Source organism: Accipiter gentilis, chromosome 18 (assembly GCF_929443795.1).
Source record: "Accipiter gentilis chromosome 18, bAccGen1.1, whole genome shotgun sequence".
Taxonomy (NCBI): Eukaryota; Metazoa; Chordata; class Aves; order Accipitriformes; family Accipitridae; genus Astur; species Astur gentilis.
The window spans coordinates 24,211,184-24,227,524 of record NC_064897.1 but is presented as its reverse complement, the minus strand read 5'-3'; the positions used below and the strand labels follow the sequence as shown (position 1 = coordinate 24,227,524).

Sequence of the window (16,341 nt, the reverse complement as noted above, 5' to 3'; positions counted from 1 at the left end):
ATGTGTCTAGAACTTTAAATAGCTAAGCAGCAAACCAGTTTAAGAACCACAACTGGATTCACACAATTATTGCACTAAGCCTACAGAAGAACAAAATGTTATTAAGGGAATCTTTGTGCCACTCTAGGCACGTATACCAGGAATACATTTATCTAAAGCACATCAAATGCAAGGTGATAAGATATAACCCTATTTCTGCCCACCAGGTTAATTTTAGGATGGCAACCAGATCGTAAGAGACACATAAAAATGAACAAAACAAGTGGGGAAAAAAAAAGTCAAGCTGCAGTTTTACTATGCTCTTTCGTCCATTAAAAAACAGAAAGCCCTGGTAAATTAAAAAGGGTTGATGATTTCTTCTAACTTGATGAATTCTCTGATCAAAAGTCTGACAACAAGATGAGAATAGGACATATCATTATGCCCATGTAGATTTTCTAGTTGAAGTTTGTAGCAGCAAACTCACTTGAGCGTTCTGAATTTGTGTGTGGGAAAGGCTGGGATCTGCCACCAAATATATGTTGTATTGTTAGATAAATGCAAATTGGGGGAAATTAATTTATAAGTCATAACTATAAACATAGGCAAATGACTGAAAAAGATGCGCTGATACAATAGCCTAAAAGTAAACCCATCTATTCTCCTCTGTACTCTCAACAATCATGGGCAAAGCTGCACACGCAAATCCACCTACATGCAACACTAACAGGGCAAGCAACAGGCCCATGCTGGTATCAGATAGATTTGTAATCTTAACACTTTCTTTTTTAGTAAATTTAGCCCTGATGTTGCACTTCTACAAAAAAAAAAACCAAAACCAAAGAAGTACTCTAGAATTAGCCTGTAACATCACTAGGATAGTAATAAAATATTCCTGGGTTGTTGCTTGCATTACAGAAACATTGAGGACATGCAAAGTAGGAATGGGTCCTATGCTTAAAGTGCTCATGATCCCAGGACAAAGCCAAGGGAAAGGGAATTAACATAAAAGCATAGCAGGAGACAAGATGTCTTGTTTATTTTTGATTGGAAGGTGATGTCACAAAGGGATAATTTTAGGGGGCGGTGGAGGGGAAGGAGACATTGCAAAGGGATAACTTAAGAGTAGCAGTGAAGGGATGAGGAAGAAGACAGTAGCAGGCCATTGAAGAGCATGGTTGGAAGGCTAGTAGTCAATGGACATAAGGCAGACAAGTCAAAGCGAACATTCAGACTATTCAGGTCATCCTGAGTAGGTGAAAGTGGTCCAACTGGAGTAAGCCACTTCTTAGGACTGGGGAGGTTCCTGCTGCCCAAAATGTGTGTGTGTGCATGCGCCTGTGTGTGCACAGACACACGTACATATAAGAGAGTGTGCAGGAGAGACTGCGAGCCCAGCTCTTCCTCTCCCAGCTCATGTCTTAATGATGATGTCTATTGGTTTCCATGGTACTTCCCTAGAATGTAGTTCTGCAGTCCATCAGGCTAAATTACAGAATGGAGACAGGCAGATGACTGGATTAAAAAGATGTCAGGGAAGTTCAAGGTTGACATCACAGACAGAATTGGTCTGGAGCTTTCGTAATTCAAAAGATACGGGCTATGAAACTGCAGCCATGGGAACCTGTAATTCTGCAGATCCAGTAAGACCACCATTCAGCTGTTCCTCTAGAGCTGCATCTTAACAGCTCCAAGACTAACCCAGGTTTGTAAAAAATGAAACTCGGCCTGCTGTAAAAATCTTTTGCCTCAGGTCCTAGAGCAGCTCCTTATAGCTCCCACATAAACTAAAGATACTTCACCTAGCAATTAGGTTGTAAAACTCAACTTTTAAGTCCCCCTAGGTTACTTATAATTCTCTTCCTTCCCCAGCCAGTTTTGGTGTAGCATGCAACCTTCATTTACTTCAGCTCTCAGGACTCACTCAAGTCTACCGAATCAAGATTACAAACCCAAAAGAAAAATAGCCCTTACCTTAAAACAGCTCTAACTCCCTGCAATGTAGGCAGCTCCCTGCAAAAGCAGCAGCTCTACCTCACCTGTAACCCTGATGTTTTTCAGGATAGAAACACCCTGAAGCACTACACAAATATTCCACATCTCCTCTAATGCTCATTGCTACCTAAAACTGTCCAAGCCCCCCAGATAAAACGTGCATAGCTCATAGCCTGACATATCAAAAACCCCATCCACACAGTTCACACAGCCCTATGATCTGTGCCCAACTGACACAGCTAAAACACAAGGTCTCTTGGGGTTGCAGGTCAACTCAGGACATCCTAAATACCATTCTGGTTGCATGTGTATATTAAGTAATGAAGCAATGTTACACAGTAAGCAGGAAGCAAATTAGTTGTGTCTGTTTCCCATTACAAGGTAGTTGATAGCCCTTTGAAAACCTCAACAAATACATACTTTGGGGGCAAAATTGGCCAATTTATATCACTGCTTCAAACCAAAACCTGCATTTACATATATATGGGCTGCACAAATGCTTCTGTCCTTTCAAGAGGAAAGGTTAGAGAAAAAGTGTTTAAGCTAGCACAGCAATAAAGCACTAACTCGCCCACATCTGAAGGGCAGACTCTCCAAGTCTGTCCCAGAATAGTGCCAGGACCATACCTTTTGTAGCCTATCAAATATCAGTTATCTGTTGTCAGTGGGCTAAACTTCACAGAACTACAACTTACATGTGCTCGGCACAACTAGCTGTTAAATTGCCGAATCTGCCAATCCCTTACAGGTCTGGTTGGCAGAAAAGCAAAGCTGCAGAACAAGGTCATTCAGGCTTGCAGTTCAGAAGAGACTATGGATAAGGATGAACTGCAAGGCAGATGCCACCTTTAGAGTGACCCTACACAGTCCAGTCCCCCCCACCTATCCAGATCAAGGGACTTTTAGATCCACACTATTTCCACCCCTCCCCACAGCCCATGGACCTGGGTTTCCTTCCTCACCATGAAAGAAAAAAAATGATGGGGAACACTGTATGTTCAGGTCTCACCCTAGCATGCAGCTAAGAAGTGTCCATGACTCATGCCTGAAACACAAAAGTGCTCTTAGATTCTAGTCTAGGGACCTCTTTATGAACTTTAGGCCGCAGCTTTGTCAGGGGGTAGTGTTTGTAATACTCTCTACTGCACAGCCCTTGCTTTTGACAAAGATGTCTAAGGGATAGCAGTACACCTCCACTTCACAGTTGCGGTAGCTTTAAATCCACATTACATCATAGATCTCCAATACTTGCTTTCTTTTCTGTAAAGTTACAATTATTTTCTGTACCTGATCTACACCTTACGTCATTTGCAGGAACACTGGGCCATTTAAAGCTATTCGGACTAGAAAGACAATCCAAAATTGCCCAACCTTCTCCCACTGACTCTCAGATAATCCCTGACAAAACTGTCCCCTCTAGCTGGCCCATGCACTGGATAGCAGCCCTCTACCAATTACTAGTTATTTTCTTAGTCAAAACACAGAGGTCTGTCGAACTTGGTTGCAGCCTGGATGCTGGTCTGGGAGGAAATACAGAGCAATAAATTTTTGTCATTGCTTTCTTAGTTTATTTTTTAATTGGAAATTATACAAAGAGTTGCTACAGTAGAAGTTAAGGGGGCAAAGGCAACCAAAACTTCAGACCTTAGATTGTCTGTACAGCTTAACTTTGCCCCTTGCAGGTGTGTATCTATACAAGAAGCAAAACACCTACGAGTAATGAGGAAGACCCAAGCTCCATGCCCACGGCTTGGGTCTCAGCAGAAAGGAATTATTCTCCTTGCTTTTCCAACAAATCTCCTATGTATACTACTGCCATGTGGGAGAGCTGAGGCTACAGGGGGATCCCTAAATTAGGGATTTTCCAGTTGCAGAGCTATAGTGTTTGTAAGCTTGCTTCTAGTAGTTAAATACAAAAGTAATACTTCATTATAGCAATGCCCAAGAAAGAAAGATCGGAGGCCGGTGCCTGCCTAAGAAACCATTGAAAAGACTGTCTGGGTTTTTTAGTTTCCAGCTAGAGACTCATCAAAAGTGGACAGAAGATCCCTGAAGTTCACATGTCATTAAAAGAAAGGTAAAGAAAATGATCACTCATGAGTACAGTGAAGTGCCAGTCAAGAATGGAACATTCAGCATAGTTGAAGTGGGTGCAGCTAATTTGCTACTGGATTAAATCAATACAGAACTTTGAAAAGCATTATGGTCAAGAGCTTCTAACAACTGTAACCTCTTATTCAATAAATAAAGGAAAAATTATGCAAAGTTATCTAGAATATAAAAGATACATATAGGCAGGGGGATAATTACAGCAAGCATTGTCAGAAAATGATCAAATAGTCAGTACAATGCTGCTTAATAAAAACCCCAACAATCACCTCCTCAGGCTTAATAACCCAGAGCAGTTACTCTTCTGTGAGCAGGTATTTATCTATACCAGCAGGGGGTGACAAAATGTAATAAAAGTCTGTAAGTGAAGGCGGAATCCAGCTGTTTGGTACTTGAGCAATGGATTAAGAGCCACATTAACACTTTCCTGCAACAGAAAAGTTGTGAACTTAATTCTGACACTTCTATGTGCATTTCTGTCCACAAATAATTTCTCAACTTCCTTTAATATTGGTCACTAAAACCAGATAAATCTTCTCCAACTACTTGAAGAGATTAGGTTCACCAGAGATAACAGACATTTGTTTCTCAAGTCTAAATCCAATTATTAAACTATTTTCTAGTACCAAACCCAAAGCACTTCCTACAAGAAAACCGATTCTTACAACTCTCAATCAGCCAAAGAGCTTTGGTAACACAGAAAAGTCTGTAGTTGCCAACACAAACAAATCAGCACTGGTGGCAGAAACTGTTTGGATGCTGTGAGCAAGTGCTGCCCTCTCCTGGCAATTTATTTCCTTGAGCGACTATCTGCTCCCCAAACCTTCCGAGCTGTAAACCATTATAGTGAAGACCAAAGGGGAGCTATAGGATTTACTTATATTGGTTGATAGATCCAGTCAGAGGCATTTTTGTGCCCTAAGCCACCTTCCCTGTGAACAGTGCCTCCAAGACCGCTGCCCAGTTTCCTTCTGCACATGCACTGCACCAGACCACAAACCTACAGGCAGCAGCGAAGCCTACAGGACTGGAAGCAGCTACCAGCTGTTGGGAGGACAGGTCCTAGCCTAAGACACAGTTGGACAGTGGATGTCCACCCACCTTAACGGGCTGTAGCCCAGTGCGTTCAATACCACACACAGATGGGCTACCAGCCTGCTTCCAGTCCTGTTGGGCACAAAGGGAGTAGTCATCGTTACGCCTTCAGTTGCATGCACCCTTGAGTGAATTAAAATGAAAGAGAGAAGCAGAGGGCGAAAGAAAGCAGTTCTGGCAGTTTCACAGGCAATGACAGCCAATGCATGACACTGTCACCAGCTCAGCTGGCAGGGCAAATACTCCCCAATTCTTGCCCAGAATCAAGGGTTGATGCTTCTCACAGCCCTTTATCAGTTCCACCAGAGATCGCTTCAAAGCTATGATGTCTGTCCATATGTTCACTGCACTGAAGATACTGGTGAGTGCTCCTAAATCAGGCAGGGATTCTCAAGTATTCTGACTGAGGCAGAGCTCATTCACAGGGGAAGCAAGTAAACTGCCAAGAAAAGCAAGTCACTAGTAATCTTAAAGGATTTAAGAATAGGTCTAAGAATTGCAAGACTTCCCCAAAGGCTATCGGTTTTGTTTATGGTTATGACTGGAAGTCATGTATAACAAGCTCCTGGCTATGTCATGTCCCTGGATCTGAAACAAAGGGTGTTGAGCTACTCAGCAGTCCACAAGCTGGAGGTGGGGAGGACCAAAACCAGAAACAAAGACCCTTAACACAAGTTTGCAACATAGGTCATAACAAAAAAAACCAAAAGCCTTCTGACTTTCTGTAGCAACAGGAGCACAGGCAGCAGTACAGAGGGACCTTACAAAACAGTAAGGGGGTAGCAAGCATTTGTCTTGCCACAGCAATGCTCTCCTTGCAGAAAAATGCAGCACTTTTTCTCCTTTTTGCTGTACAATAAGGATGACTTTCCCGGGGAAAAAAACCTTGCATTCTCTAAGACCTGCCAAGTCCTTCTGTACATACTAACTTCTGAGAGCTGCCACCAATCTTCATTCTTGAGCTGTAGCACAGTTTTTTTGTTGTTGTTGCTTTTTTTTATTATTTTTTACAACCAACAGCTGTATTACCTTAAATATGATAGCAATGGGAATATCTTCTGACAGAGTGTTGTGCCTGAGGTAAAATCTTCCTTGTTTCACAACCATATTTGTTCTGCTCTTCTTCTCATGAGTGGAACTGAAGTTAAAAAAAAATATTATGTCCAACAGAAAGTTTGCACTGACATTCCTAGAATCTTCTCTATAAATCTTATCAAGCTTGAGCAATCTTTCAGCTGAATTAATCCCAATTTCACCTCTTTTGAAAATTACATTAAAACAGCCAGACATCAGTCTGTAACTCCAAGGTAATAGGGTATTATGACCCATGATGGGGAAGGTCAATATTCAACATAAGCAAGTAGAAGCCTGTACTTTTCAAAATCATCTTCGCATGCTTTTATCATCGACTTGGATATAACCAGCAAGGTCAAACTGTGCACAGGTACTGTGGCAACAACAGTAATGAAATAACAGTACTCTGTGTTGTACATTTAGCCTCATCTATGCTTACTGTGGAACAGTCAAGGAGCTAGGAGAGATGTGAGAGGCCTGTGGAGAACTAAAAAACAGCCCTCACACCGAACAGTGACAAGCACCGTATTATACCAGCATGCAGCTTAAAAACAAAACCAAAAGGCAAACAAAATGTAAATAAAACTCCAACAAAAAGGCCAAATTTAGACTACCGTGCCATTTTCAATAAATTGTGGAGTACAAAAATATTTGATTTTTGTTTCCTTCTCAATTGCCTTTAAAAACTTTTACACCAATTTGATTTAGAGAGTCAGACAAAAGGTTACATCCATTTTCCACTGCAGTAATGTCCATGTTACTTGAGGCAAAATGAGACCAAACACCATCAATTAGGAAGTGCACTTTGTTATGTTAAAAATTAGAACTTGCTTTTTCTAGTCTGGGATGAATCCTGAAGCGTATGAGTAACTCCCACTGATTTTTGTGGGAATACTGTACTGACTTTGGGACTGATGTTTTAGTGTACAAAATGACAGTAGCAAGAGAGGGGCATGAATGTCTAGTTTTTTCCTGTTAAACTGTACTAGGAAGAAAACTATGTGGCTACTTCAACTACAACAATGAACTTTTAAAGCTTTGGTTTTATCTCCTGTATGTAATTGCAGGCACTTACCTGGTAACAGAAGCGCCAACTGTGCCTTTTCTATCAGCTTCCACAATGATTCTGTTTTTGGATAACTGCTCTTGAATAAGGATGACTTTTTCTACACCTTTAACAATGAAATAGCCACCTATTCAATAGAAAAGAAAGATTTTGCATGTCAGTACCCTTGCACCTTACTCACCTCCTTCAATATGCCTTTGAATATAAATTATTAGAAAGTAAACAGAGTAAGTACACAAAGGACAAAACAGGAGAGTAAATTCTCCCTTAAAAGAGTAAAGAACAAACTCTGTGTGGAATCAATGGTAACTATGAAAATGTTCCACTGGACTAAACAGAACTTTTGCTAGGCTCACACATAGTATCTGGGCTCTAAAACTTTATTTGGGAAGTACTCGGACAGGCAGACCAAAAACTGCAAAGCTGTAAAAAACCCCAAACCTTAAGGTAACCATACTTATTAAAAGATGTTACAGAATTGTTAGTTCTACAAATTAGGTAAAAATATTGCCTGTCAGAAGAGTGTATCATAAGGACATCAAAAAAGAACTGGCCATTTCAGATGCTTCATATCAAATAAAGAGAGTAAGAGAGTAAGTCTTCTGTAACTACCAACTTGATCTCTCCAGCACTCCAGGAGAAATTTCTTTTGTATTACTTTTAAAAAATTATTTTAATGCCCTTGCTGTATCTAAGACAATACAAGGAATCTGCACAAGCCACGACAGAATCCTCTCTTAAATTGTAGCTGTCTATTAATGCTTCTCCAGCACAGCACATCATGTCACTGTATCTTGCCATCACATGCAAGCACAGCACACATCCAGTGCATGCTTCAAAGGCTGCAGATAAAAACCAAAGAAGCTGCTTGTTATAACCCTTCATCTTCTCTCTACATTTCAAATATTATCATGTTATACTTTATTCTTGCTTTACAAAAGTCAATAAATGAGTGTGCCTGCTCTGGAGGACACCATTATACTCCACTCTCCCCTGAACCTCTTCATTTTCATGAACAAACCCCATCTCTGTTCCCATATAACACATCACTCTACAATGCTATATACAGTTCTCAACTTTTTCAAAATTTTGGTGTACTGTTTTTCTGGTTGAAAACTCCACCTTCAAATACAAACATTCCATGCTGTCAACCATTTCTTACTATCTTCAAAAGCCTGCTGATTTCTTTTGGTTACAAGCATACACTTGAGAAGTTCCCACAATGAATTCACAGTGGCAGGAAACATACCAATGGGGTATTTCTTTGCTGAAAAAGATTTAAAACTAAAAGCACAGATGTGAAAAAAGAACATGAATGCAAATGTACCTGGATCTAAAGGACATTCATTAAGTTTGGCAAATTCTGCTGGAGTTTTCCCAGTAAGAACACAATTAGAGCTACGCAGCATTATAGGCATTCTGCAAGAAAACCAGGCACACTTTTACTTTAGATTCAGATAGAAAAACATGAATAGTCAAATTCAGAACAAAAACCATGCTGAACAAACTGGAGAAAACACATGTAAGGTAATTAGAATACATTCAAGCTATGAACAACACATTTCTCCTTTAATCCCACCTTATTTCATTGAATATGCAGTTTGAAAAGAGAGACCTGAAAATGGACATCTACTGACAGAGACTGAAGACTTCCTATTTAATTTTTATGCAGCTACTACAGGCATCCATGACAAGCACTGTCACCAAGACCAATGATTACTAGTACAAAGACTCCTGGTCCCCAAAACCGGTACAGTCTGCACTGAAGAACATGCCATTGCGGATCCACTGTTACCAGTTTTAATTAGAAAAAGCTAGTTCAGATCTGATTTCCCACATAGCAAGCACACATTATGGCTGCAGACAGATAGTGCCTCTAATGCATAACCTAGGTATGAAGTTTCCCCAGTAGTAGCTCTGATTTCTCTGGTGTCTTGGTATAGAAGCCTGCAGCAAGCATTTTGTGAAGCAACATGAAGTGGTGGAAAAGTATTCCAATAAATTAAAAACAATTTCCATGCTTAGGGAATTAAAAAGAGAGTTAAAGTATATTTTTTTTATATACTAGCTTAAAACTTCACTACAAGAAGTGTAGCTCCTTAGGTACCTATCTTCTCTTTCCTGCCAGTATTCTACCTTTGGTAAGACGCACAGTGACACAGTAAACAATCTCTGTAAGACACTGACCTTTAAAGCCAGCAGGGTCGGTCTTTAAGAAACCTTGTCTACAAAAGACAAACATCTTTATTGCCTTTAAAATGGAATTTTGCCTTCAATAAATTCTAGAACTGCGAGGTATTTTGCCCTTTTGGTATGGCTAAGAGCTTGTTTTTCTCCCTAAGGCACACTACTTTTTCTTTAAGAAATCACATATCCTTCACAATACTAATAACCTCAAGTCATTTGACAGCCTTTAGAAAAAAAAAAAAAAAAACCAGAAAAAAATCCTCACATTTTTCCACAAAGCTCAGCTTTGGCTCTAAACCAAACCAATTTTAAAAGAGAGATTAACCTCGTACAGAAGAACTAAAGCTTGCTTTGCTGGTTTTACCATCCACCTTCCACAGATGCATCTCTACTTATTATGTATGAAAGACTGAGTAATTTGGCTACAAAGCAAACATGATTATTTTCATTTTGCAATAATGCAACCTGCAGATCCAGTATTCTTTCATATATTTCCCTCTTTGGTTTTGTATCAATACAAACATAGACATCATCCATCCTTCGGAAGGAGACAGATTTCCAAAAGCTTTTGCAAAATGAAATCTTGTAACAGAACCTAACAATCACATCCTGAAGAGCTGTTCATCAAGATTTGCATGCTTACTGTTTCTTTTAACAAGGAAGCAAGGTTAGCCCATGTTTATTTTGCAGTAAAAACTCTTCCCAACAAAGCAGCAAATAAAAACTAATACCAGAAGCTCAACATACAGTATCTTACCTGCCAATGGGTAATGCATTGCGTATGATCCTCTGGCTACCTCGTGTATATTCAATGTCCACTGTAATCGGGGCAGAATAAGTCATGTCTCTCAAGCGGCACTAAAAGGAGAACAGTCACATGGTTAGATGTTATCTTACAAACTGAAAAGTCTCTCTTAAAACATCCCATGTTTGCCCTGCCTCCTGTAAGTCCTCACAAAGAAATCAAGCAAAGTGAAGCTTGACCAAGCTCTTCATGGTACCTGAACTATGTTTGACAGAGTCTCCAGTTTAAAACAAAACAAAACAAAACAAAAAAAACCCAAATAAAATTCTTGTGATGTTTCAAAAGCAGCCAGTGGATCTGTGCCTTCAGATGACAGCACTGCAGAGCACAACTTCTAAACTGTTCAAGTAAACAAACAGGCCTAATCAGCAGAGCTGACACAAAGACCATACTATGCCACAGGCTCTGAGAGCAGTGCTCAGCTCAGGGACTTTTCTATAAGAAGACTCTCAACAGCTGAAGAGTTGTGCTGTCATATGAAGTTTGATAGAAGGTAAACACACAAGAGTAAAAGAGACACTGTGCTACCTTATTAATAGAATGAGAAAATCTCACTGTATGATACCGTTTCTAAAGATGACTTACAGAAGCCTCACTACAGCATCCCCTCCTGTAAAGATTCCCAGAATTTGTTTGCACATTCCTCAGATAGCAAGAGAAGCAGGATATACATATATAGGACATTATATAGCTCAAGGCTCAATCATTTCTAATCCAATCTTTCTGGTCTGCTCTCCTCAGCCTCACTCTATGACTCTGTTGCTAGCCCTTAAGGTATTGCGTATCTTCATGCAAGACAAGGTTTACTGCATTTGCTGAATACAACTGAGCAACTCACAGCAGGTCATTTGTGACCTCACTGAGCATTCTATACCTCTGAGCTCCAGGATTACAGATTTATCAGTATTCAGACTTGCACATTTATGGTTCTGTAGTCTTTCAGTGTATTGATTATGCATTAATAAAAGGCAGTTAAGATTGTGCTGTGCATTGAAGATGCAACTGTATGGAAAAATATGCCTCAAGAATCATTGCAAACTGTATGCTCCTTCTCTCCACATTAAAAAGTAAACCACTTCCCTAGTAATAAAATACTGATGTGCACCAGCAGTTTTCAAGCTGTGACTTGTAGGAAACTAGGTCCCATTATGCTCCCAGCACTTTCATTGAATTTAAAAGTAACTGAGAATATTTCATTCTAATTACTTTAAATTCATCTGTATGAACAGTTGATGAAACTTCCATAAGGACTGCATAAGAAGGAGAGTTAGACAGCTTCATTGCTATTACTTAGGGGAAAAAAGGCTTTGGGATTCTTTGTGCGTGCTTTGTCCACACAAGACACAGATATAAAATCAGAATTACATACTGTAATATTCCAGCATTTGTATTTTTGTAATTACATACTGTAATAGTCCAGCATTTGTATTTTTGTATCACCTTCTTTGATGTAACTTCTCTTTACATTAGACACTTAGAGATCAAAGACAGGCATAACTTGATCTTCAAGGAAACCAAGGATATAACAACTCCCAAATTTGATTGAAAATAGGTAAAATACTCAAGACCCTTATGAAAATCTGATCATTTTAGGTGTCTTTGGGAAGCCTCTAACAGAGAAATGTAATGACATACTCATACGTATCCAATCTCTTTGTTTTGTTTGGTATTTTTTGTTTTTTAAATTGCACCCCTGGTTTGATCTGATCAGCATCCTATTTAAGAAAATAACTGTGGCCTTCATGTGCATGTAACACACTGAAAAAGAAAAAGGAAATGATGCACTAGCATTAAGCATCAATGAGGATATACCCGAGATGCAAAAATAGTTTATTCTAAATTAAAGGTCAATATGCTCTATGAAGCATTTATTTTGCCCTCTTCTGCTCATATACTTTAAAATTACATAGTAAGCAAGCATTTTAATACCTGCACTCTTCAATACGAGTTGTTCGCTACAAACAATTTTTTGCATGCAATTTCATTCATACATAGAAAATACTTCCCACTGCATTTTGTGCACATTTGTACCTAGTGATTTAACATTAGCTACACATTTGTGAGATCCATGAACTGTCCTGTATTACATCTAATTGCACTGTTGATGGCTGAATTACTGGCCTTACTTAAAATCTTTCCATCGAGTTAAATGAGATTTGAGTCAGGTCACTGGAGACAGAAAACATGGCTATGCACAAGAGGCAGCCACTAGATGGCTTTTTAAACAGAATTTCTCCAAAGCACTGAATGTGTTTTGTGACAGAATCTAAAGTGTGCCACATACACTACATGAAAAAAAACCACCAACAATCCAACTTCCAAGTATCAAGTCTATATAGCAAGGAAAAAAGTGTCTGATATATGAACTGATTTATTAGGTTGACAACAGGCTATATGTAGGTAAATGGGGGAAAAAAGGTGCAAGTTTCAAGCTCAGTTCCCATTCTGAGGCCAAAAAGACGTTGTCATTATCTCTGTTGCAGTGGTATAAATCTCAAAGAATAGCAGCAGGAGAGGAATACTTTGTTCCTGACCATCTCTGAAGGGAAGTGAATGGCTTTAGATACCTGGAAGCAATCCTGCAAGGTCCAAACCTCATCTTAGTTTATTGCTTTCTTATATGTACAGAATCTACCCTATACCCTGCCAAAAGCAACAGACTCTGATGTCAGTCACAGCAGCATTTATTCTCCAACATGCATCTTTATTCCAGAAGTACACAATCCATTTGTTAACCTACATGGTTACAGCAGTGCAAGGAAGTTAAATATGTTCCCCATAAGGTTAATACTCTTTTGCAGTTTCTTATTATTTTATCAACTTCCATCCATTTCTGCTCACAGTTTTCATGTTTGCTCTATGACTCAGACTTAAAAACTGTGAGCAAAAAATGAGAGATGCATTCCCAAAGAAGACTGGAAGGGAAAGGGAGACTGAAGTGACCTATGGTGCAGACAGTAGCTGGACTAATATTAAAAAGAAGTTAATAAAAACAAAGAACACTACATTGTAGTGTGAGGACTTCAGCTCTGTCACAAGCAGAGCAACAAGATTAAGCAAGAGAAGTACTTTTCACTACTTTCATGGAAACCCACTCAAATACGGCTACCATGAAACACTGAATACAGCCATTTGCACATCAGAAAAAAGTAAAAGAAAAAAATGTCACATTTATTACATCATGTTTAAATCTCTGAGGCTTCTTTATACAGTGATGGTCGAATGCATTGCATCACTTAATGCAGCAGGCACGTACTCAAAATAAAGTTACATGCAGCTACTACCGGAGACATTCCCAAGATCAAAGACAGATGCAAACATTAATACCTCATGAGGTGATACAGGTCGTGTCACATTGAAGCTTTCTTCCACATCTGGAGTACCCACATAGATATTGAGGTACCTGTAAAACAAACAGTTCCAAAATGAGCAAAGAGCCAAATATTTTTCAGGTAACCTGAAGGAAGCAAAATTCTACATATACTGAAAAATGATGTTACTTTGATGAACTTAAGTTGATTAATAGTGAGCAATGATTCTTCCCAAAGAAACTCCGTATATTTGAGCTGTGTTCTAGTTATTTAAAATTTAAACTGTGCATGCAATAAACCCCAACTTACCTTTGCAAATAGACAAAAAGAAATTCCCATCTTTCATCTGAGATTAATAAATTACAAAAAAATGGTAACATAAGCTATTGTTAACAGCTGGCTATTAAGTCTGCTTCACATGATTATTCTTTAAATCTTCCCATCTTTCAATGCTCCAAATAAGAGATAAGTCATGGAAAATACTCTCTTGATTTATACCTATACAGCCATTGGCTATTTTATAGCCAATAACAAACCCATGAGATAGTACACATGCTACTACTGATATGGAAATCATTTCATGCTTACTTCAAGTACCACATTGGGTCAGCATCACTTGTAACTTTTTCATTGGCCTTCATGATTTTCTTTATCTGGAGGGAAAAAAAAAAATAAAAAAATAGAATCATGTGCCTTTTCTGAGTACTAAGAGCCACTACCTTCCCACCAAGAAAGCATACCTCTACATTGATGAAATAGTTGAATGAGTCTATGTGCTGCTTCACAAGTCCTTTCACCTGGAAAATACATGCATGCAGCGAATAAAATTAGGTTCAGTAACATTAATCACACAAGGCAGAAATAAAGATACAAGCTTTTATAAGTGCTTTTGGTTCTGTGCTAAATTCTTTCAGTTGGCAAACTTCTGAGAACTGCCTGGACAATCGGTCAGGTTCTACACTGTACATTTCCAGGTTTATACCACAGCTATCATTGTTCTTTGAGTCAGAAAAGTAATTCAGTAACTGTACCAAGTAAACACCCAATAGACTTTGAAATTCATATAAACAAACAAGTGCCATTGCAAGTCAAAATTTTTTATCAGTTTGCCATTATTTTGAAATAATTTTAATCATCTATAGTATAATTAACTATACGTGCTACTTGAGAAAGAAGTTGTCTGCACCCTAACAAGAGCTGCTGGCATAAAGAAGAATGAGAGGGAGGGCTAATGAGACAGGGGAGACAGAACAGAAGTGGGATGTGAAAGAGAGAAGTCAATAAGCAAGGAAACAGTCACAGGAGGGCAGGACACTCATAAGAAATCTGAGTTTGATTTGTAGGCAGGAAGAGAGAGAACATGCCCAGGGTTAATATCACACAGAATAAACAGTACCCTGTTCCCCCAGGTAATGAATTGATATGGTACCTTTCAAGGATTTGAGTTTAAGGTGTCCAGAGCAATCAAAAGAAGGGAGGTTATACTAAGTAAAATGATCTGGGATTACAGAAAAAAAGAAAGATTTTGGCTTGAAGGAATACTAAAAGAAGCATTCATTTTCTTAATAGATTGGTGTTTGCAGAAATAAAAGGTGTAACTACCCTAACTACAGTGCAAAATCCAGCCTTGAAAAGGAGTGCTAGCTGATATCAAGACACATGCTTACATGCTCACAGAGGGCTTTAAGCTTTGAAACATCCCATAACAACTAACACGTTACAAGACTTAAAACTTCATACAGAAAACAGATGCATTTATATCGTTTGCATGATAGGCAATAGTTCATTCTGCAATTATTAGAAAGACATGTGAAGCTTAGAATGACAAATCCAGCTGTTTAGTGAAGCCTTGATGGGTTAAGACAAAGGAGGAATGACTCCAGAGAAAAACTCTTTAGATAAGAGTTTCCCTAATTTACAAAAACATTGCATGTCATATTATATAGGCAAGAAAATATTATGGATTTATTAATGTCTAGAAATCAGGCTGGTAGTTCTTTCCAATTTTTATGAGGCAATATCTACAGCTTTGTTGAAAGAAAAATCCACCATAGAAACTGTAATGCACAACATCAGCTTTGTATAACTGTATCACTGTTGGCATAAATAAACTAACATGCAACAGAAAGGCCAGACCACCATCAGCAGCCCTAGAGTTTAAAGGGCTCACCAGCTGGAAATAATGCGGGATGGATACACTTGGCATAAAGCACACAGTAAATTGCACCTCACAATCAGCAGCCCTCCCTTTTTCACAGTCTCAAGAATTCAGACAATATCACTAGCTCAAGCTCATGATGGAAATTCATGTGGTTGCTAGGAGAGACACAAAAACAGGATTCATTAGGGCCCTGAAGCATCTTCACAGTCCTCAACCAAAGTGAACGCGTACACAATCCGTAACTGACTTCTGAACTTTGTTTTCCTGCTAGGATCAAACACTAAAGGATGCAACAAAAAGAGAAGTGCAGGTATTGAAAGTGGGAAGGATAGGAACTAACAAAGTAAGGCAGAAAAGAACCTTGCTGAAGTGGGCAACATTTCTGAAGACTGACGAGGGGTGCAGAGGTGGCTGCAATTCCCTGAAGGTACCTATGTATATCACAAACTTTACCTGTTGCCTTTATGATACATTTCATTACTGCCTTTCTCCTTCCTCAGTTCCAACTAGTCCTGTTATTACATCCAATGGCATTTTATATAGAACTGTGCCTTCAACT

At 39.0% G+C, this 16,341-nt stretch overlaps 1 protein-coding gene across 2 annotated transcripts in view; it reads right to left on the bottom strand.

Annotated features, from left to right (window-relative positions):
* Positions 1 to 16,341, bottom strand: part of POLR3B (RNA polymerase III subunit B) — a 79,751-nt gene that overhangs the window by 61,406 nt on the left and 2,004 nt on the right. For both annotated transcript variants that reach the window (XM_049822176.1, XM_049822178.1), the window contains exons 3-9: positions 14,362 to 14,418; positions 14,210 to 14,274; positions 13,638 to 13,713; positions 10,263 to 10,363; positions 8,646 to 8,737; positions 7,328 to 7,445; positions 6,208 to 6,316 (exon numbers count right to left, since the gene is read on the bottom strand). In XM_049822176.1, the coding sequence (XP_049678133.1) occupies positions 6,208 to 6,316; positions 7,328 to 7,445; positions 8,646 to 8,737; positions 10,263 to 10,363; positions 13,638 to 13,713; positions 14,210 to 14,274; positions 14,362 to 14,418 (618 nt within the window). The remainder of the gene's footprint in view (positions 1 to 6,207; positions 6,317 to 7,327; positions 7,446 to 8,645; positions 8,738 to 10,262; positions 10,364 to 13,637; positions 13,714 to 14,209; positions 14,275 to 14,361; positions 14,419 to 16,341) is intronic.